The following is a 23,315-nucleotide window of genomic DNA, read 5'->3' on the forward strand; positions in this document are numbered from 1 at the left end:
AGAGAGGCCATTTAATTCAAGCATGTTTGGCACATCAAAAAAATCCTCTGGAGAGTAACTCGGGTTTGCTGGGAATGGGTTTGGATGTATATCACTGTGATGCATCTGAAGCACATTGATTGTGTCTGGCATTAATAGGTAAGTTGCCTGATCATTTTATCGTTGCAGCTACTGGGGAAAAAAATTCTTGTGGAAAGGTTGACTGACAGTATGTTGGAGTCTAAATTGTCCAGTATCTGCAAGGCAAAAATTAAACAATAGCTGTACTTTCTGTAATGTCTTTCATAAACGCTACATAATTTATTTTAAGCAGAGCACAAATCATCCTACTAAATAAAATTTCAAGAAATGCAGATCCTGTATTAGTTTATGGAATGACTATGTTTTCAGGAAATTTTACCGTGGAATAACTTTCTAGGATTTAACCTCTATTTTCCCTTTGACTTAAAATATAACTTTGAAGAAGCCTAGAGAGAAGGGTAAAAGGTAGCCCCAGGTAACAAAGTCATTTAAAACCAAAGAAAGTGTTGTGAGAGGATTTGGTCCAAAATGACAAGTACTTGACTGGTGAAATTTCTGGTATGCCACTTGACCGTTAATTTCAGTCTTAGGTCCTGTCACCAAGCTAAGCTAAACATTCTCTTTTAACATCTTAACTCTCAATTTTGCCTTATGAGTGCATTGATATATATAATATTCCTTATTTGATTCATTTAACACATCCAGCTTGGAATTGCAGATACTCTTAGCCTATTTAGTGTCTTATGGTGGAGACTGAATTACAGTTCTTTTACTTTGGGATTTAGCCTTTTCTTTTGTTTAATTTACTCATTAAAATGTTTACTAATTGTTTTTTGAATAGGGAGGACATTCCCATGGCTCAAAGTTCAAAGATGTACATTGGAAAAAATCTCTCTCCTCTTCCTCTCTCCCAGCCACCCTACTTCCTCTCCTGAGACACAACCTATGTTTTCAGTTTCTTATATATCCTTTCAGCAAGAGATGATACATATAGAATCAAATATATATATACATATACATACGTACAAACATTTCTTTCTCTCACGGCTTTCACTTTTTTAAAAAACCAAATGGCAATGTATATTATATACATCATTCTCCTCCTTGCTTTCTTTGCTTAATATACATGCTGTAGGTTTGTCCATACCAGTGCTTCTTACTTTTTTATGACTGCATAGTACTCCACTGTGTAGCTGTGTTGTAATTTATTTAATCAGCCCCCTGTTGGTAGATAGTTGGGTTGTCCTTAATTTTTTGCTTTTATAGTGCTGTTCTTGTACATAAGAGAGTATATCTATATGATAGATTGGATATCTTCATAATTACAGCCTAAAGCATTTTCAAATACAGTTTCTTTTAAGCAATATGACTATACTTCTATTTTTTTATTATGTTTGTATTAAAAACATTGATCCCATTGTTAATCATAGTATAATCCATTTCGGGGTAGATAGGGCATAAAGGAGAAACGGATTAGAAATACACAGCATATAGAGATCGAATCTTTGAGGTTTACGTTTGATCTCTTTTCACCTTTCAAGCCCTAAACTATCTGTTCCATGAAACAAAGAACACACCCCGAGCCCGATTTGGATTTAGTCACTTAACACCCTGCAGTTAGCACCTGAGCAGTCTGGGGCTGAGCGCCCCCCAGGCAGGGAGATACTATTCCTCCAAATATTTCAGAGTAGATGCTCTCCCCCTTCTCTTTTGTTCCATAGGTATTTAATCAAGTTCCTTGCAAAGCTTGCTCAGACCAGTGACATTAATAAAATGACTCCCAGCAACATTGCAATCGTGTTAGGCCCTAACTTGTTATGGGCCAAAAATGAAGGGTGAGTAATCATTTCCCATATCCTATTATTTTAACTTCTTTCCGCCTGATGGAAACAATAGAAATGTAACTCACTTCTGAAGTTGATCTTTCCCTTTAGCTAACTTTCTCGGAGCACTGCTGTGAGCTGGGTCCTGTCCCAGACGCTGGTCACACAAAGGTGTAGGAAACCTTGTCCCAGTCCTCAAGGGGCCCCAGTCCTGGACAGCCAGGCAGGTGGACGGCTATAGTGCAGTGATAAGCTCCGCATACACGTCTATGTATCACAGACGTTATAAAGGAGGAACACAGCTCAGGTTGAGAAGTTCAGGAGGCGATGGCACTTGAAGGGCTGATGGATGAATGGTTTCCCACGCGTGGGACCTGAATGAGCCCCGCACAGCGGGTGTGAAAGGGCCTGGTGTCTATATTGGCGGAGGGTGGGGGGGAGCGTAATCACGTGGTCTCATGTAACTTGAGCACAGGGGCCATGAGGCTGTGGCTGAGGTTTATGGAGCTGGACCCTGGTTAGGAAGGGCCTCACGTATCTTGCTGAGATGTTAGGAACTTATTTTACGGGTCACGGGGGGGAAGGGAGCATCAGAATTTCTCAGCAGAATGACTTGATCAAATTGCATTTAGAAAGATAATTTGTTGGCATTGAGAGCTGTAGATTGACTGGAGGAGAGGGATCAGGGAGGTCAGCTAGGAAGCGTCTGGGAAATCACTCACGTTGTTGTCTGCTCTGTCTGGTGGCATTATGATGATCCATTTAATCCTCACAAGTTATCTTTTGGAGTTGGTGCTTTTGTCCTCACTTTTGCAGGTGAGGATTCTGAGGCTTAGAGAGGACGAATAATTTGCTTAAGGTTGCACAGCAGGGAAATGGTGGGGCCCACAGGGTCTGTCCTTAAGCTTCACCACCCTTCCCTGCCCCCCCGTCACTGCTGTTCAGCTTTGTAAAGTCATGAGCGGTTCAGATTTCCATCAAAAAATGCAGGGACTTTCTGAATCAAAATCTTTCTATCTTTGACTCATTCATTCCCTCATGTATGCCCACTCTTGTTTCAGAAAGTATTTATAAGATTCTTTGCAAAGATTCAATGTCATAAAGCAAATGAAAGATAAGTGGATATAAAAGCTAACTACATAGTACGTCACATCTTATAGCAAATAAATTCCAGGAAGACCAAAGAGGTAAATATAAAGAGTGATGTCATAAATATGGCAGGTTAAAAAATAAATAAATAAACATAAACACGGCAGGTAAATATTTATTAGCTTTTGGGATATAAACGAATTTTATAAACAAAATCAGTTCTGAAAACAAATAGATTTAGCTCTATAACAGCTAGAAACTTCTGTAAGTCAGAAAGCTCCTTAAATAAATGGCAATTCACAAACTAGGAGTTCCTCAGAAAATATCCAGATATATAAAAAGGTCTTGAAATCAATAGACAAACAGTACCTCCTCAAAAAGAAAAGTTTGCAAAGAACACGAGTGGACCGTTCCTCCCCAGTTCTAAGGTTCTAAGGTACGGGAGGGATCAGAATCCAGATGGCCAGAGGGAAGTGTGAACAGGTGAGGAGGGTAATTTACAGGCAAAGCTTGCATTTTAAGCTGGAATTTAAAAGGAGCTAGAACTTTCACCTGGTTGGAAATTGGGGTGAAAATGTTCTCCCCAATGGAAAGAGAGGTCAGAGTGATAAAATGAGGAGGGGAGGTAGGTTTGGGGCAGTCAGGTGTGGGATCCAGCCTATCAGGGATTCAGTGTCTTCACTTATAAGGCCTCAGAACAGCTGCCATATTGTAAAAATTAAATGCAGGGAGGAATCCGAGGCTGTGAACGTGGTAGGTGCTCAGTAAATGTCAGGCCCTTGCAGCTTGTCTGCTTTCCCGTGTTCTGACTCTGAACTGGATATGAGCCCCTCAACAGCAGGAACGATTCTTCTTTGTTTTCTTCCTTGTGGGCCCTGGGTATTCGGACACAGTCAGCTTCTGGACATGCATCTTGGGACCAGTCCACATACGTGCGTGACAGCCTTAATAATATGTGTAAATGCGGGGGCCCCTGATGATGAGAGGCACCCTGAAACACTGCATACGCTTGGCTGCATTCTAGGCAGAATGGGTTTGTGGTAATCTGGAGACTTAGAAGATGACTCCCAGGGGAAGGACTGTGCCAGTGGGTGAATGCAGCCCTGTCCCCAAACAACTGAAAACCAGCATTTTGACACACTGTTGGTCACTGACTTACACCTAGTTGTTATCACAACACAGACTAAGAAGTGACAGCCGAGTCAGGGCAATTTTTCTTCCTGGGTGATCACTGCCACACCCCTAGGCCAGGGCCTTGTGCATTTAATTTTTGCATCCGTACTTAAATGTTTTATCCTTTTGATATAAAAAATTGAATTGCCCTGACCCAACCTGCAGAAATCAGAGGCTGCCTAGGGGAGGCGTTTTAACTTTGTGAACTTCCTTTGCAGAACGCTAGCTGAAATGGCAGCGGCCACATCCGTCCACGTGGTTGCTGTCATTGAACCCATCATTCAGCATGCCAACTGGTTCTTCCCCGAAGGTAACTGCCACTCCGAGTTCACTGACTCCAAAAGCACAATAATATACAACAATAGTATAAAAAATCTTTTTGAAGAAGCAGATACTTCAGTAATCCCTTCATGATTACATAATTGGCTTCACTTTTTCACGTTTCTTTTTAGACTATTTGCATTCATATTTTGACAAAGCAGTAACCACATTATTGCGTATTTCACTTTGTTTCACTTAACATGGAGTCATTCATTCAGCCAGTGTATACTGAACACTCCCTAGGCGCATATGTTTGCTGGTAAGAAGACATGCTGTCTTCCCTGGAGGAACTTGGTCACTGGAGAAGGAGGCTTCATCATCAGAGAAATTGTAACACATGGCACATTAGAAGGAAGATGGATGGGGAATGAGTTGACAACTCATGCTGGGCACAAAGTGCCGGGGATTGCTTTATAGAAGAGGTGACACTGAATATGCAGGGATCCTCAGAGCTTCCGCGGCTCCCTTTGCGGGTACTGGTTGGGCAAGTGCTGGGAGTCCGGACCTCCCACCCCAGCTTCGCCCAGAGCAGCCCTGCTGTCATCCTCTGGCGTGTAAGCTCCATGAGGCCAGGGCACGCTCATCTTTTCTTTACCACTGACTTCCACCGTCGAGAATCACGCCCCACTCATGTAAGGTTGTGCAGTAAATGTGTGATGGATGAATGAATACTGTCATTCTGTCCAAGATTTCCTTTGAGAAAACGAGTCTTCAAAATCTGCTATAGGCAGTATGGAATTGATGTTGCCTTTTATTTCTATTTAATATCAAGCTGTAAATATCTTATTTTTTATGATTCAGATGAGTATAACCCATGCTCACATTCCTCTTCTGTATTCCATGATTTTTTTTTTTTAACAGAAAGGAAAGCAGGGGAGTTGTGTGACTTGGATTCTGAGTCATACCCCCTCCCCTATTTCTGGTTTTCTTATTTTACCCACCACCCTGGTTTGGTAAACTGTCCTTTAAGAAGGTGAGAGTGCCCGGGGCTTCCACCTGTGAAATAGTGAGGGCTTGTGGATGGAAGAATGAGGCTCCTATTCCAGTGGGGTGTTCTCAAGCTCCCTCAACCCCTGTGCCCTGTGTCTCATATACACTTGTTTCTTTCTTCTGGCAGAGGTGGAATTTAATGTATCAGAAGCATTCGTACCTCTCACCACCCCAAATTCCAATCACTCATCCCACACTGGAAATGACCCTGTCGACTCGGGGACCCTGGAGAGGAAGCGGCCTGCCAGCATGGCGGTGATGGAGGGGGACCTGGTGAAGAAGGAGAGGTGTGTGCAGAGCTATTGACTTTCACACCAGCGGTCGATGGCTCGGAGAGGAGTCGGTGGGCCCACCGTCCCTGGTCCTGCCTCAGTGGGCTTGCCATTGGGGAGTGGCCTGCACCCAGGCCTGTTAGAGTCCAGCTAGTTTCAGGAATTCTGCTTTAGTCCATTCCAAACATTAATCTGACCCCAAAGTAGGTGTGTAGCTTGTCAGTTAACAATCATACCTGACGCATTCGAGCTTTACTTGGTGGTCTCCGATAAGCCCTACACAGTAGCATCACACACATGTTACAAATTCACCTAAATGTACTTGGTTGGGGAAAAAGAAAGAAAAAGAAAAAAAAATGTTAGGTGTTGTGGACGTCTGTCCAGGAGCGAATGTGAGAGCAACCCACCTCTCACAGTGACATGTGCGAGTTGGTGTCTGAAGACATATATTCTCTGTATAACCTGGCCCCTCATTGGAAGCCAACCATAGAAACCTCAGTGTTTGCCAATTCTGGAATCAAAAATAAAGCCTGTGTTGGACTAGTGAGAAACAGTACTAGTCTCTGTTGCTAGGCTCCTTGGGTGATTTGTGGGGTTTTCAAAGGTTGTTAAGGCTATTGGGGATTTTTGCCTTCAGATGCCAGTCTATCCGACATGTGTGCGGAAGTGCCACTGTGTTCACCAATAATGCTGAATTAGAAGTCGTGTGCTTTTCTCGCATACATGCAATAATGTTACTGAAAGTAGTTTTACATTAAAACTAAACAGCAAGCTCTTATTCTAATTGCCCAAACTTATAGTGTGGTCTGTTTTCTGTTTTGCCTTTTTTTTTTTTTTTTTTTTAAGCCCATAGAAAAGGAAAAAGCTTTACTTTTCTATTCTGTCACTTCTCTGATCCCACATTCCCACGTTCAGAAGTGCTTCCTGATGACAAACTCTGTCCTCCACAGAATTAGCCTTTATGTATTTTAAGTTACAAAATGGAATGTTATGGGTCTAGTTAGCACACAATAAACAGTTCTTAGCCATCTTCCTGGATGGATTCCCCCCGCCAACTGACCCAGTAGCCACAAGCTCAGGGAGCCATGTGTCTTTTTATTTTTTGAACTGGAAAGAAGTGTTAAAGTTCATACACCAGTGGGCTTCAGTGAAAAGTGAATATCCCTTCTAACCTGTCCTCCAACCACCATCCCCTTCCCAAAAGCAGCTATTTTTCCAATCCTACACATCCTTTCAGATACATTCTTTGCATACGCATAGACCAGTGTTTGTATATCTCAGCCTAAGAGGCAGTGCGATGTGACAGCCTTACGTTGCCACTGGTGGCACTTCTGCACTCAGCTTCCACCTTGATGCCCAAACACAGAGGTTCGAGATAATCGCCTTGTACATCGTACTATGGAAATAAAAACACAAACATGATGTCACTTACTCAAGATGAAGCCTGCCCGTTTGCTTTCAGCTGCCCATACCCACTTTGAGAAAGGGCATCGATGGGTACCAGGTCCAAGTTTAAAGCCCACTTGAGTTGCTTGCCTGGGTAACAGGAGTGACCATTAATCTCGTCCTTGCCGCTTCATTGCATGCTGGGCAACTTGGGTGGCTGTCCCTGCGTGTGGGGTTTTACACGCGAGGACCAATGGGCTTCTGTGTCAGTAGTCGGCTCGCATGGTGTGTTGTTGACTGTTTCTTCTCTCTGTGTAGCTTTGGTGTGAAGCTTATGGACTTCCAGGCTCACCGGCGGGGTGGCACCCTAAATAGAAAGCACATATCCCCTGCTTTCCAGCCACCACTCCCGCCCACAGATGGCAGCACCTTGGCTCCAGCGGGCCCAGAGCCCCCTCCCCAGAGCTCTAGGGCCGAAAGCAGCACAGGGGGTGGGGCTGTCCCCTCCTCTGCGGGCATACTGGAGCAGGGGCCCAGCCCGGGCGACAGCAGGTAAGGAGGCCAGCATCTGCTGGCAGTGGGTGCCAGACACCCCAGCCTTCTTGCAGGCGCTGGCCTGTCTGCATGGCCTCCATGCCCCAAGGATCACTAGGCATGGCGTGAACCAGCTTTGCCTTCACTCTTCCGGTTGGCAAAGGATGGGAAAAAAGACTGCAGATTGCTTGCTTCCTTTCCTGTTTTCAAAAGAAAGCAACATTTGTTTGCATTCTTTACCATACTGCTTTGGGGCTGGGAGCCAGAAGCCGATAAGTGTCTAGCAGTCTTATAAGCCTCTCTTACCTGTTTGATGTGTACTTGTTGTTCGTGTACCGTTTGCTTGTTGTCATTCAGTATGCTAACTAGTAAACATTTGAATGCAACAAGTTAGTGAAGTTATTATATTCCTGGCATTCACTCACTCACCCATTCATTCATCTGTCCATCCATTTATCCATCATTCATCCATCCATCCATCCATCCATCCATCCAATCAGATTTACTGAATAACTGAGTACTGAATAATATGTGCTGTCTCTGCTATACTGAGCATCCCCCCAACCCCCTGGCTTTCAGTCTTGTAGGGCAGGTGATACATGAGTACAAGGTAGAAAATATGATGATAGGTTTTCTTAAAAAGCTCTTTTGTTGCTTCACCTTTTGGTTAACCACGTGGAGTGGACTAAGAATATATAGCAACTTTAAGGAAAAATACCTTTGAAGTCGAGACCTTTATTTGCACAAATTCAGTTCTCCACTCTGACCCAGGCAGATGACCACCAGAGGCCACTTCAGGTGGTATCTCGGGTCGTACAGAACTGGCAGCTGCTATAAAAGATGAGCCCCTCTAGTACGTGCTAACATTTTTATTGCATTTGGTCCACCTTGGCCACCTATAAAGCACTAAATGATTTCATATAAAGTAAAATAAATGATAAAACAAGGATGGCCTGTTAATCGTGTGCTTGTTTTCCGCCCAGAGGTGACTTTGCCTTGGGAGAACTCCCTCACCTCTTCTTTGGGTGGAGAGAGAGTGCCTCGTGCTGTGTGAAGCCAGCTGCTTAGGAGATTGGAATCTCGTTAAATCCTTACAGCTGAGGACTTCGTGCATTCCTGAATACCTTTCTACCCGCATAATTTGAGGAAATTCACTTTTTTGGTTAAAAATATCTAAGGCTTCAAACTCCCTAGTGCTTCACGTGCACGTCGTAAGCTCCACGTTGGTCTTTCCGTAACTGCTACCACACATGTATTCGTTTGGGCTTAAATCTTTTTCTTGGAGAAAAAAAAGTCTTAGCAAACTCTTACACATTTTCATTTACCTGTAGCATTCAATTTGTTTAATCAAGGCTAAATATATTATTTAAGATAATAATTAGTCTTCACTGCAGAAGGACAAATAGAACGTCGGTTATCAATTTGCTCTTTGTTTCTTTTGCTCTGTAGATATTTTTGTGTACATCTCACTAATGCCATTTACTCTTTGGTGACTTTGACAAATTGTAGCTATAAAGTTCAGTATAAAAAGTTCTGAGCCAGGGCTTCCCTGGTGGCGCAAGTGGTTGAGAATCTGCCTGACAATGCAGGGACATGGGTTCGGGCCCTGGTCTGGGAAGATCCCACATGCCGCGAAGCAACTAAGCCCGTGAGCCACAACTACTGAGCCTGCGTGTCTGGAGCTTGTGCTCCGCAACAAGAGAGGCCGCAACACTGAGAGGCCCGCGCACCGCGATGAAGAGTGGCCCCCACTTGCCGCAACTAGAGAAAGCCCTTGCACAGAAACGAAGACCCAACACAGCCAAAAATAAAATAAATAAATAAATAAATTTTTAAAAACTTAAAAAAAAAAAAGTTCTGAGCCAGGAATTAGGAAGCCTGAGCTCTGATCCCTACCCCAGTATTAACCAACTCTGGGCCCTGAGCAATCATTTAGCCTCTCAGAGTTTCTCTTTCCTGAAGTCCAAATTATTGATAATAATTGAGTGCTTTGTAATTTAGAGCAGTGTTAGTATTTTGCTATTGCATTTGCTTAGTTTTGTGCAATGTATATGGCAAAATCGCATTATTCTGAAGTCCAAAAACCCTTTCATGTGTTTAAATACTGCCCAAGTTGAGTGCAAGCACACTAGAACTTGAAATGGCCTCTATCATGATATTTAAGTGGCAAAGTAGTTGGAAGATAGTCTGATGCCATGAGTCTCATAAAATATGTGGTCCTGTGTGGCACCAAATATTAGCTTCACAGACCCAGTGTGAGCTGTTTAAACTTTCAGATCACCTCCTTGCCCGCTGCAGTGAAAACTCTAGCTGGAATTTGATATTTTACAGCATGTTTAGCTTTTATAGCTGGGAATGCCTGACATCTAACTTGGCTTCTGCTTCCCTTAGTCCTCCAAAGCCCAAGGATCCTGCGGCTGCACCTGCACCTGGGAGAAACAGCAGTCAGGCGGCCCCCGGCCAAAGCCAGGCCCAGGCCACTGCCGGCTCCCATCAGCTCTCTGTGGGCCCTACGCACAATTCCGCCGGCCCGAGCCCTCACACGGTGCGCCGAGGTAAGTCACCACCTTTACTCCGCACCCTTGGGGAGGGATGTGCAAACCTTCCTGGGTCGGTGCAGGGGTCAGGTTGAGAAGCTTGTTCCGATGGTTCCATGTCTGTTATAAAATGGCAAGCAGAAAAACCAGTCGTTAAGGAAAAGAATCATTAAAGGGAGATGGAAAAATGGAGAACAGAAAAGCAGACATTTAAGAATATGTTCAAGCTACAAAGCTTAACAAACAGTCATTTCTCCAGAAATGCCCCCCATTTTCCAGGAATCTGGCGCTCCAAGCCCTCGCTCTGTTTTGGAACTGCCACAGCCTGGCCTGTGTCCCAGCCAGGCTTCGTGAGTCTGGGAGCACTCATGCCCTCTGGATTGGGATCAGGGCCTTCTAGTTCCCTATTCACATGTAATCTGAACTGCTCCCACTTACGCCCTCGTGGTCCTCCACCTAGCAGCCAGGGAAATGGCTGTTTTTTCTTTCTTTCTTTCTTTCTTTTTTTTTGCGGTACGTGGGCCTCTCACTGCTGTGGCCTCTCCTGTTGCGTAGCACAGGCTCCGGACGCACAGGCTCAGCGGCCATGGCTCACGGGCCCAGCCGCTCCGCAGCATGTGGGATCTTCCCGGACCGGGGCACGAACCCATGTCCCCTGCATCGGCAGGCGGACTCTCAACCACTGCGCCACTAGGGAAGCCCTCTTTTTTTAATTGAATGAAGGATTCTTTAAATTCTATATTGCTTTACAATTTTCAAAAGTTTCACACAAATGATTTCATATAATCCCATAATAACTCTCCTTTTTTTTTCCCTACTCCTATCTTGCACCTTCCCCCTTCCCTCTCCCCACTGGTACATTCCCTATATCTGTGAGTCCACTTCTTTTCTGTTTTACTCACTAGTTTGTTGTATTTTTTAGATTCCACACATAAATGACATCCCATAGGATTTGTCTTTCTGTCTGACTTATTTCACTCAGCATAATGCCCTCCAGCAGGGGGTGGCTTTAAAACACAAAGCAGAGCGTGTCATCCTGGCTGAAGCTCTCCAGTGCCTTCCATGCAGACCTCCCACCATGCACCCTGCGTGGCCTGGCCACGTGGTCTGGCCGGGCCGCCTGTGAGCCCAGCTCTTCCCCTGCCCCCTCACTCACTTCAGCCTCGCTGGTCTGCACTCTGCCCCTCAGTGCACTAACCTTATTCCCTCTTTAGAGCTTCCACACGTGTTCTCTTACAGAACGTTCTGTCCCACGTCTTCTCATGGTTTCTTCTTTTTTATTTTATCGGGGTAAGAGCACAACATGAGATCTACCCTCTTAAATATTTGTGTACAGTATCCAGTACCGTACTCTTAAGTGTACACTACAGTATTGTACTACAGGCCCAACGATGTAAAGCTGCCTGACATAATTGAAACCTTATGCCTATTGAATACCAGCTCTCCGTCACTCCCCACCTCTCCTGCATACCCCCAGCCCCTGGCAGCTCCCATTCCACTCTCTGATTCTAAGAGTGTGACTATTTTAGATGCTTCATGTAAGTGGAATCGTGCAGTATTTGTCCTTCTGTGACTGGCTTATTTCACATGTCTTTAAGGTTTGTCCATGTTGTTATATATATGACAGAATTTCCTTCCTTTTTAAGGCTAAATAATATTCCATTTTATATATACACCACATTTTTTTAATCCAGTCATCTGTCAGTGGGCATATAGGTTGTTTCCATGTCTTGGCTATTGTGAATAATGATGCTTCAGTGACCATGGATGTGCAAATAATCTCTTCAGGATCCTGATTTCAGTTCTTTTGGATAAATACCCAGAAATGGGATTCCTGAATCAATATGGTAGTTCTATTTTTAATTTTTTTTAGGAGCCTCCATACTGTTTTCCATAATGGCTGTACCAATTTACATTCCCACAAATAGTGTATGGGGGTTCCAGTTTCTCCGTATTCTCACCAGCACTTGCTGTCTTTTTTTTTTATATTAGCCATTCTAGCAGATGTGAGGTAATATGTCGTTTTTGGGTTTGATTTGCATTTTCCTGATGGTTAGTGATGTTGAGCACCTTTTTATATGCCTGATGGCCATTTTTATGTCATCTTTAGAGAAATGTCTATTCAAGTCTTTAGTCCATTTTATTTTATTTATTTATTTATTTTTGGCTGTGTTGGGTCTTCGTTGCTGCACGTGGGCTTTCTCCAGTCGTGGTGAGCAGGGGCCACTCTTTGTTGTGGTGTGAGGCCTTCTCACTGCGGTGGCTTCTCTTGTTGTGGAGCACAGGCTCTAGGCGCGCAGGCTTCAGTAGTTGTGGCACGTGTGCTCAGTAGTTGTGGCTCACGGGCTCTAGGGCACAGGCTCAGTAGTTGTGGCGCACGCACGTAGCTGTTACGTGGCATGTGGCATCTTCCTGGACCAGGGCTCGAACCCGTGTCCCCTGCATTGGCAGGTGGATTCTTAACCAGTGCACCACCAGGGAAGTCCTTTTAGGCCATTTTAAAATCAGGTTGTTCGTGAGACTTCCCTGGTGGTCCAGTGGCTAAAGACTCTGTGCTCCCAAAGCAGGGGGCCTGGGTTCAATCCCTGGTCAGGGAACTAGATCCCACATGCCACAACTAAGACTTTGCATGTCTCAACTAAAGATCCCGCATGCCACAACGAAGATCTCGCGTGCAGCAATGAAGATCCCTGTGTGCCGCAACTAAGATCCAGTGCAGCCAAATAAATAGATAATTTTTTTAATTTCTTTTTTTTTTAAATCAGGTTATTCATTTCTTTGCTATTGAGCTATAGGAGTTCTTTATATATTTTGGAAATTAACACCTTGTCAGATACATGGTTTGAAAATATTTTCTCCCATTCTGTAGGTTGCCTTTTCATTCTGTCATTTCCTTTGTTGATTGTACCAAAGCTTATTAGTTTGATGTAATCCCACACATCTATTTTTGTTTTGTTGCCTGTGCTTTTGGGGTCATATCCATGAAATCACTGCCAACACAAATGTTATGAAGCTTTGCCCCTGTGTTTTCTTCAAGGAGTTTTACAGTTTCAGGTCCTATGTTTAATCCATTTTGAGTCGACTTTTGTGTATTCTGTAAGGTAAGGGTCCAGTTTCATTCTTTTGCATGTGGATATCCAGTTTTCCCAGCATCATTTGTTGAAGAAACTATCCTTTCCCCATTGTGTATTCTTGGTACCCTGTCGAAGATCAATTGACTGTATAGGCATGGATTTATTTCTGTTCACTCTATTCTGCTCCACACACGGTTCCTCCATCATTCAGGTCTCAGCTCAAAGAGTACTTCCCCGGTGAACCCTCCTTGACCACCCAGTCTGAACTGATGACCACCTGCCAACCCCACCACTCACATAAATTATTCTCTGTCACATCACTCTATTTCTCTCAGAGCCTTTTCCTCCATCTGAAATTTTTTAATTTGTTTTTTAGCGTATTGCCAGTCTCCCCTAGTAGCTCTTAAAAGAGCTGGGATTTTACCCGTCTTATGCACTCCAGTATTCCTAGCCCTTGTCCTGTGCCTGTCACAGAGAGGGCACTCACATATGTGTGGTCTGAGAGCTCCAACAACTTAGATCTAGAACAACTTGGGATGATTTAGCTGTCCCCCACCATCCGGGACATTTGGCAATGTCCGGAGACGTTTTTGGTTGTCACAGGCAGGGAGGGGAGTGGTATTGGCATCTAGCGGGTAGAGGCCCGGGATGCTGGTAAACATCCTACAATGTGCAGGACAGCCCCCAGCAACAAAGAACTATCTAGCCCAACATGTCAGTACTGCTGAGGTTGAGAAACTCTGGTCTAGAAAGGGACATGATTTACTGAAAATGCTTCTAAAGCCAGTTAAATTCCATGTGAACCATGGTGCCCTGTCTTAACTCCCAACTGTATTTATTGGAGGATGGATAATCTTCAATATGAAATGACATACATATTTTAAAATTTTTTGAATTTTATTTAATTTTAGACTTAAAGGAAAGTTGCAAAGATAGTATAGAGAATGCCCATATAGTCTTCGCTGGGCTTCTCTTAATTTTACTATCTCACAGAACAACTACTGAAATCAGGAAATTAACACTGATACAATATTATTAGCTAAACTTCAGGCTTTGACCAGATTTCTGAGTTTTTCCAGTAAAGTTTTCTTTCTGTCCCAGTATCAATCCAGAATCCCATGTTGCATTTTCTTTTAAGATGTACAATACAATGTGATGACTTAATATATGTATACATTGTGAAATAATTACCACAGTCAAGTTAGGAGGTTAATATCCAACATATATAAGAAACTCATACAATTCAATAGCAAAAAAACAGATAACCCAATTGAAAAATGGGCAAAGGATATATTTCTGAGTCCGTATCACTTTAATATCTCCTCTGTAACCAGGACTGGGGAAATAGAATAAATAACAGTTTTGCTGTTGAAAAATCTTAAGAAGGCTTTCCTCTGAGCCACCACCACCTTCATCTGTATCCCAACTGGTGCTCAAGGGAAATTAGGTCTTTTCTACCTGGATTCCAGGTAGAGCCCCTGCTTTCAGGTTGAGGTTCCTTCGTAGCCCCATTCGGAGTCTTTCCTGCTTCCTTCTTCCTGCAATCATAGATCTCAGTTTGATCCTTTGTGTGCCATCCCCCACCCTGGCTCAGCCTCCCAGCACCTTCATGGTGGCCTTAGACAAGGCCTGCCTTGCTCCCAGCCTGGCCTCCACGATGGACGTGGCCAATGTGGGACTTGAGCCTTATCACGCTACTCTCATGCTTCCTCTTCTAATTCCCTCTGCTCCCTTAAATGTCAAGAATGATCTTTTATCCAATATGAATTTATAATTAATATTGCTTAGAACAGAGAGCTAGAAACTTTTCAAGTTGCTTATGATATCCAGAGTGTGGCTAATATTCCAGATTCCTTTGTCAGCTGGTTGGTTGTTTCTGTGGGAAAAGGTCTTCCCAGTTCTGGGATCAGAAGTTCTAGGCCAATAGAGTAGACTTTATACTCCTTTCATTCCTGAATCCTGGCCCCTATGAGCAGGAAGCCAGGCAGTGCACTAAGAAGGAAGAGGGAAAAAAGAGTCCAAGGAGTCCACAGGACATGGTGTGAGCCTCTGTTCTGCTCCGTACTGGCTGTGTTACCTTTTACAAACACTTGACCTCTCTGAGCCTTGGTTTTCTGCACCGTGAAATGGATATAACAATGCCTGTTTTGCGGTGTGCTTGTGAGACTTAAATGAGACAATCTATGTAAAGGGCCCAACTTGGTGCTGGTCATGTGTTAGGTGAGTGATACATGTTCATTTCTTCCCTTTGTTTCCCTCTCCCTTCCTTAGGCGATTAGTAAGATCTCAGCAGAACTTGAAATATGCTAAAGTCTCTCCTTTCCACCCAACCTCTCAGCCCAAAACCAGTCTCCAGACTTGTTTTTTCTACCTACCTTACCATCCTCAGTACCAAATTCCCACCCGCCAGTGGTGCTGATCTCAGCTGGTGTAGGGAGGAGACTGATGTGATTCAGCTGTCCTTAGAGCTGAATCTAAGGCGATCGTCCGGATCTGTACTTTTATCTAGAATATATCTATTAGCACAAGTGATTCTGGAATTCATAGAATTTCTGTTACTAAAAAAAAATCAAGTCCTCTAGGAGAAGATGGCTTAGAGCAAGGGGCCCATGGTCTGTACAGGCAGACCAGTCGTGCTTAGGGGTCCCCCACCCCACCACCGCTTAGCTGCTCTTGCTTCTCTGTGTCTCTTCTCATGAGAGAAGGTCGCTGTCAAGTAGGCTTTGAGCGGAGACTCCATGTAGGCGGGGTGGCCTCCATTAACTGAGTTTTCTAATTATTCAACTTTTAAAATGACAGGTCTGTAAAGACCTATATGTGTATAATGTACTTTTAAAAAATAACCTTTTGATTTTGGAATAATTTTAGATTTACGGGAAAGTTGCAAAGATAGTCTGGAGTTCTCGTATACCCCTGACCCACTTTCCTCTGTTAACATCTTACATCACCACAGTACATTTATCACGGCTAAGAAACCAACGTTGGTACATTAGTACTAACCAAACTCATTTTGTTCAAATGTCACCGGTTTTTCCTCTAACAGCCGTCTTCCAACACCTGCTGGCTCCCACCCAGAAGAGCACAGGGCATTTACTCATCACGTCTCCTTACTCTCCTCTGGCCTGTGACGGTTTCTCCATCTTCCCTTGTTTTCTCACGGCCTTGACAGTTCTAGGGAGTGCTCGCATTTTAAAGACAGTCTCTCAATTTGCGTTTGTCAGAGGCTTTTTTCATGGTTAGACTAAGACTGTGGGTTTGGGGGAGGAGGACCATGGTGGTGAGGTGCCATCAGCTGGTGTGGTATTGGGAGTGGGCGTGGGTGCTGATCTCAGCTGGCTTACACCAGCCTCGGTGCCCTGGCCTGGGGGGCGTTGGCCATCACCGTGCTGCTCTTCCTGAGAGGTGTTTTTCCTTCGTGCAGCTGTTAAAAAACCTGCTCCAGCACCCCCGAAACCTGGAAACCCGCCTCCTGGCCATCCCGGGGGCCAGAGTTCTCCAGGAGCATCTCAGCATCCACCCAGCCTGTCACCAAAGCCGTCCACCCGAAGCCCTTCTCCCCCAACTCAGCCGCCCGGCCAGGCCCCAGGCCAGACCTGCGCCACCTCGCAGCTCTCCGCACCCCGGAGATACTCCAGCAGCCTGCCTCCGATCCAAGCCCCCAGCCACCCGCCGCCGCAGCCCCCCACGCAGGCCACACCGCCGCCAGCGCTCACCAAGCCAGGCAGCCAGGGCCCGCCGGCCCCCGGGGCCCTGCCCGGTGAGCCCGGACTCGAGCCGTCCTCCCACACCCCTCCCCAGACGCCGACGCCCCCCAGCACTCCGCCCCTAGGAAAACAGAACCCCGGCCAGGTGGTGAGTAACCCCGAGACCGCGCAGCCACACGCTGGAACCTTGCCGAGACCGAGACCAGTACCAAAGCCGAGGAACCGGCCCAGCGTGCCCCCACCCCCTCATCCTCCTGGCGCCCACCCCGCCGGGGATGGCAGCCTCAGCATCGCAGCTCCCACCTCCTCCAAAATAGTCACGGGTAAGTGGGAAGTGGGTTCAGACATTTCCCCCTGTCCACTCTACCTGGCTTTTTACTGCTCCCCCTCATTTAGGCTTTCGTTTATATCAGGGGTTGGCAAACTACCACGCAGGCCAGATCTGGCCCTCAGCTTGTTTTTATAAATAAAGTTTTATTGAAACACAACTACGCCCAGTTGTTGACATATTCTTTCTGGCTTTCGTGCTAAAACAGCAGAGTTGTGTAGTCCTTTCAGAGGTCATATACTTCCAGAGCCTTCAAAGTTACTACCTCGCCCTTGAAGTTTGCCAACCCCTGATGTATAGGTTCACTATGTGTTTAAGAGCCATCTACATTTACATTTTTCTAGGTATAATGACCTAGTAATCCAGGTGGAAGGTATTGTACAACTTGAGCATGACATCCATTTCTTAGTGAATCCCTCATTAAAATGAGTAAAAATATTCATAGAAAGTGAAGCATTTCAGGTATAATCTTAAAAAACGTGATTTGTGCCAAATTGGATGCTCTGGGAAGGGAGATTTGGGACACGATCATATGAGAGTGCCAGCCTCTAGTGGCAAAGGACAGAAGAATCAATATTTCCTCATAATTCCATGGAAATCTGTTTTGGGTATTGGTGACTGTACAGATTTTACCTACCTAATGGGGTATTTTTTTTTATAGACAGTCTAGAACATGACCATTTTCTTTAATTATGATTCTTTTAAAAATTTCTGTCCCAAGTGCTCTAATTTACTATTTGATTTAAGGATGGGATGGATAGATTTTTTTTTAGTGTGTTTTCTTAAAATGGTAATTAGGTACTTTGAATCATATCTTAGAACAGCCTAGTTTTAAATTTTCCTAAGCGGAGCCATTTTTAGAGAAGTAGCCGAAATATACCTCTGGGCCCTCCAAGCGTCCTGAATGACATCTCTGCTGAAAATGAGCAAAGGATACACCCCACACTGGTACCCTAAGTGATGAGGGTTAACCGACTAGTCTTTCTTTGGATAACTTTTTTTTTTCAGGAATATAATGCATGATTTGTGTGTGTTATAAATTGTTAACTTTTTTTCTGATGACAGTTCAGCTTTTATGTTTAAAAAAACAAAGCTACATTGGTGTGTTTGTTTCCCAATAGATGCCCTTCCTAGCGCCCTCACAGGTGGGGAAGGTTTCCAGGACTAAGGTCTGTAACCCCCCCAAGCAGCTTCCTGCAGCTCCAAATGCTCCTGCTTAGCGGTGTTTCGCATACATGCTTTTGACTTTGTGCTCAGGAGCAGCCATCTGACCCCCTGCCATCCATTCTCTAGACATCACTTTTGTTTTTGTCAGAAGCACTTTGAGCTGCAAATGCTTCGAATTCAAGAGGTAGATGTCAGTAGATTGCAAGCCCGATTTCAAGCCGCTCAGATAAGATACTAAGAAATGTCTCCTTTCTTTTTGGTAAGCCTTTCACAAGCATTCTGCTCTTTTCAGCGTGATTTCCCTCTCATTGATTGGCTCATCAGCATCCATCCAAAGAGGCCTCGGGTGCAGTTAGCACGGAAAATTGCGTCCCTTGTGTCTTGAGCTTTAAGTTTTAATTTTATCTCTTAAGTGCAAGTTAACTGCATGGAGCTTCTTAATTTGGTGTTTGAATTTCTCAGGACCCGCCCCCCCCCCAAAAAAATCTTCCTCCAAAGATCCCACACTAAATTTCTTTGCATTCTGGCATGCTTACATTTTGCTTTCTTAAACCATATGAGCTTTTTGAGAGGTACTGTGAGGCTCATCTGAATCTTGCCTTTAGGTCCACACTTAGAGGGAATAAGGCTCTCGTTACTGCTCTAATTAGCTGATCTGAGCCTTGAGCCTTCAGTGGACTCTACTTAGCCGGCGTTTCCACATCTTTGGTCTGAGGAAGACTTTCTATAGATACCAGAAGGGGAAAACAAGAATGCAATCTTTACAGCACAGAGGAGGGCACAGAGGCGTGTTCCGCCTTCCTGACTCCTAGGTGATGAACCCAAAAGCCTGTGGTTGCCCAGTCGGGTGTGAAAATCACAGAGTGAAGTGACTAAACCCTAATTAAGGCTGAGCCTTTTAACACTTCAATCCTTGTGACACATCAGAATTTTATTCCCAGATCTTCCCTTTTATTTAGATGAAAGACTACAGACCAGAATTATGTCTGCTCTTTAATACCATGTTTACCTGGGGTGTACTTATTTCAGAAGCTTATTTTATTGATCTGCTATAACACTGCAGTGCTGTGTACTTTGACAGTTGTCAGATAAGTGAAATTTGATATTAGAAATACTTTTCCTTAGGATATTAGCTAAATATTTTAAAACCAATCTGCACTTCGAATTCTCCTAACTCAAGAAATTACAGGCCACCACCATTATCTTTGTATTACAGAATTAATTTTTAATTTCTTAAAATCCCCTGGATTGCCATTAGGAGTACACAAAAGGCCAGCGTTTGGAATTTATGAATATGCTTGTGTTGTTCATGCTGCTCTTAAGCAATCTTGGATATAGCCATTGGGTATTTCAAGAAGAAAAAAATGTAACTTCCCTAGACAGGTAGTCCTTTATTGTGACATCATGTTTTCACTTGGAAAACTCTAGACAGACAAATTCCTGAGAACAGGTTATTCATTCAGAGCATTTAATCTTAAAAATTGAATTAAGGCCTGGGGATTAAGAGAAACTCTTGGGGGTGATTACTGCTGCTAAACAGGTTGGACAGCCAATTTGTGGCAGCTCAACACCAGCACCAGAGAAAGGAGGGATTCTGCTGTCATTTTGAATCTCTTCCTATTTTGTTACTCTAGAAAGCAGTAGGAAAAAGAAAGAAAGAAAGAAAAAGAAAGCAGTAGGAGTTTAGCTTTGCAAGGAAAAGAGTTCACATCTTGCTGTTTTTAAAGTCATAGATTTTAGCCAAGAGTGTTCTAATTTAACATTTTATTAAATAATTTAGATGTATGACCTGCCATATTCAGTAGGAACTGAAATTGGAATATTTAATGGTAAGGAAAAGGCACCTGATTGGCCAAAGCATTTTTGCTACTTGCTGATCATATTTGTGCACTAATGCCTGATATTAACCGGTCACTCTAACCCTGCCTGCTTGCACCCCTCCTAATAGTGCATGTGGTAAAGGAAGCTGGCTTTGTTCATGCTTGCCGCCAAGTACTCTGAATACTAAGCGTGTTCACAGACATGCAACACGTCATCACCAGGCTGGCCTTGTTACCTCTTTAACTTCCAGTGTTTTCGGTACTGGGAAGGCTTGAGGGGTAGTGGAAAGAGCACGCACTAGAATCAGACAAGCCTGAATTAAAATTTCAGCTCACTCTGTGTAACGATGGCACGGCACAACCTGGCTGATCTGTAAAATGGTGACATTTGTGAGAATAACCTTCAAAGGGATTACAGTAGATAAAATAAGAAAAGCATCGTACGGTTCTTAATATGCAGGGGGTCTAAGTAAATGGTAGCTATTTATTATCATTTTTATGGAGAAAAAAAAAGATAATACAGAGTTAGGTATTAGATTCGTATGTCACCATTTTAAAAACTCATGCCAGGACACAGACGCAGGAGGTCTGGAGCCCAGGCATCCATATTTTGATCCTGATGTGCCACTTGGTGGTGGGTTAAAAAGACAGTGCTCTGGAGTAGAAAATGTTCTTAATTTAGTGAGGCTGAGATTAATTTAGTGAGTCATTTGTCCACTGTATGGTGGTAGAACGAGTCACAATAGTGGTCATCAGACACTTGGGACTTTGTTGGTTCTCATAGCCTTTGCTTTTTAAAATTAAACTCCTTTTATATCATGAAAGTAATGCTCTTTTTTTTTTTTTTTTGCGGTACGCGGGCCTCTCACTGTTGTGGCCTCTCCCGTTGCGGAGCACAGGCTCCGGACGCGCAGGCTCAGCGGCCATGGCTCACGGGCCCAGCCGCTCCACGGCATGTGGGATCTTCCCGGACCAGGGCACGAACCCGTGTCCCCTGCATCGGCAGGCGGACTCCCAACCACTGCGCCACCAGGGAAGCCCAGTAATGCATTTTTAAAAATAAGTATGATACTAAAACAAATTGGGGAATTAGAAACAATAAGAAATCACCCTTCCATAATTGAAAAAGTCCACCATTCATATTTTATTTTTTCCTTCTAGTTTTTTTTTTTCTAAAAGGCAAGGGGATGCACAATCATAATTATTTGGCACGTACAGATTTTGATTTTGCGGTTTTATCTTACTTTACATCGCATGCTCTTTCCCACGTTACAATGTAGTTTTTCAGTGACTGCATAATATTTCATTAAGCAGATGTATTATTGCTCGTAGTTGGACATTTAAGTGGCTTCTGCTTCTACTTGCACTTTATTTTTAATAAGTAGATGTCAGAATCATGTCAAGATAAACATCCAGTGAGACTGGAACAGAATCTCTCCTTTGACTGAAATAATAAAAAGTTGACTCAGTCTCCCAGAGATGAGTCAGCCTCTCACAGCCCTAGAAACCTGATGAGGACTGCAAGGAAGTCATTCCCTCAGACTGTAGTTTAGAGAAGGATTTAATGATCGGGAGGGGGCTGATTCACCCTGCAGCCGGGCCTGAAATGTTTGATTTCAACGAGGTATTTGGATCTGTTACCTGTCCAAGTGGCTATCAGAATAACCTTGGCCTTTCCGGAGGGGAGGTTTACAACCTAAAAGCACATATTCAAAATTGCTGAAGTGACAAACTTTCTAGGACCATACTCTAAATTGTAGAATGCCAGTTCCCACCCTCGCAGGGTCCACTCCTGGATAAAGATACTCAAAAAAGGAGGGAACCAGGCTACATCAGTCAGAGCCGCAGAGCAGTGGTGAACCACGTGGCATTCTGCCTGTGAGCGGAGGCTGTGACCTGGGCCTCTTCCTCTGCTTTCTTGTTTTTATTTTTGTTTTTTTTTTTCCTCTTTTAATCTAATATCTTTCATATGAACTTAGCTCCAAGCCAGATGCTCAAAGACCAGCCCTTCTTGGAATGCATATAATGGAAAATGATGCCTTGTGTAAATCTATAGCCAGAAAGTTTTAGAGGTGTTTAAGAAAATACTGAAGGGCTCCTGCAGGCACTTTCTAAAATAACCTTTATCTCCTCTGTGCTGAGGTGAAGCAGAGCGTTTAAGACTCAAGCCGTCATCTGCTTAGACGCTGTCTTCTCTCCCAGGCCGCTCACCCAAGGGCGTACGTCCTCCTGGGGGGGCTGGGGAGACTCCCTCTGCAGATTAAGAACCAGGCTCCAGAGCCCAGCCAGTCTGGCTCTGCTCCTCCTTCCAGTGCCGGCTGTGTTGGAGAGCTGAGCCTCCCAGAGGCTCCCCTGCTTGTTGGTTTTACAAATATAAGACCCGAATTGTCTGAAATGCCATCCAGCACCTGAACTCTTTGACACCTTGGCACCTTCATAAACCTAGACGTTTCTCTGGGTTGTGGTGTGTAGGAAACCTCCACAGATGGGCCTTCCAACCCAGGAGTCACTGAGAGTAAAGGGACGCCCCAGGAAGTAAGTGGATCTCGCAGCTCAGAGCTGTGGGCACGGGTCGGATCAGGAGGAACCAGTCTCAAAGCAGTGAGCCTCCCAGGGTGCACCTGCATTTGCCAGCTCTGTCTGTGTGGGTGAGGAGAAGGTAAAACAGAAGTACTGCCGAAAGCAGCTCCCAGCAAGGGCAGACACGGTGTACCTACAGCACAGCAAGTACAGAGAAGCAGCTCTTAAGCATAACAGGGAGACCCCAGCACACCCACCTCCCACTCTGCCTCCCTCCGTGCTCCCTACATGACTAGCTCTAACCTGGCACAGTGAAACTACCACAAATCTGAACGTCTCCCTTCTCTCTTCCACCAGCCCTAAAATCCCTAACAAGGCTCATCATTTGCTAGAACTCACATCTACCAGAGAAACAAATTCTTCAAGACAGAAGGGCCTGTCTCCCCCACTTGGCTGTAGGCTTCATTAAATCTGTGTCTGGCTTGTTCACTGTTGTGTCCTCACCGGTAGAATGTGGGAGGTGCTCAGTAAGTATTTGTTTATGAATGAGGGAATC

The 23,315-nt window shown here is 44.4% G+C and overlaps 1 protein-coding gene across 7 annotated transcripts in view; it reads left to right on the forward strand.

Moving 5' to 3' along the window:
* ARHGAP17 (Rho GTPase activating protein 17) overlaps window positions 1–23,315 on the forward strand; it is an 89,562-nt gene that overhangs the window by 64,445 nt on the left and 1,802 nt on the right. Inside the window, exons 14-20 of one of the 7 annotated variants that reach the window (XR_002646689.3) lie at window positions 1,743–1,856; window positions 4,325–4,416; window positions 5,545–5,704; window positions 7,394–7,627; window positions 10,001–10,164; window positions 16,642–17,247; window positions 18,374–18,678. Coding sequence is in view for 6 of the 7 variants with exons in the window: in XM_022588492.3 (XP_022444200.1) it covers window positions 1,743–1,856; window positions 4,325–4,416; window positions 5,545–5,704; window positions 7,394–7,627; window positions 10,001–10,164; window positions 16,642–17,247; window positions 18,374–18,420 (1,417 nt within the window). In the remaining variant the exon portion in view is untranslated. Of the gene's footprint in view, window positions 1–1,742; window positions 1,857–4,324; window positions 4,417–5,544; window positions 5,705–7,393; window positions 7,628–10,000; window positions 10,165–16,641; window positions 17,248–18,373; window positions 18,679–20,199; window positions 21,192–23,116; window positions 23,306–23,315 lie in introns of those variants that run through there. The other 6 variants (XM_022588492.3, XM_022588493.3, XM_089896004.1 and 3 more) reach the window with 6 other exon arrangements.

This window comes from Delphinapterus leucas, chromosome 15, assembly GCF_059928025.1.
Source record: "Delphinapterus leucas isolate spDelLeu-1000000601 "Yukka" chromosome 15, BTC_Dleu_Yukka2, whole genome shotgun sequence".
Taxonomy (NCBI): domain Eukaryota; kingdom Metazoa; phylum Chordata; class Mammalia; order Artiodactyla; family Monodontidae; genus Delphinapterus; species Delphinapterus leucas.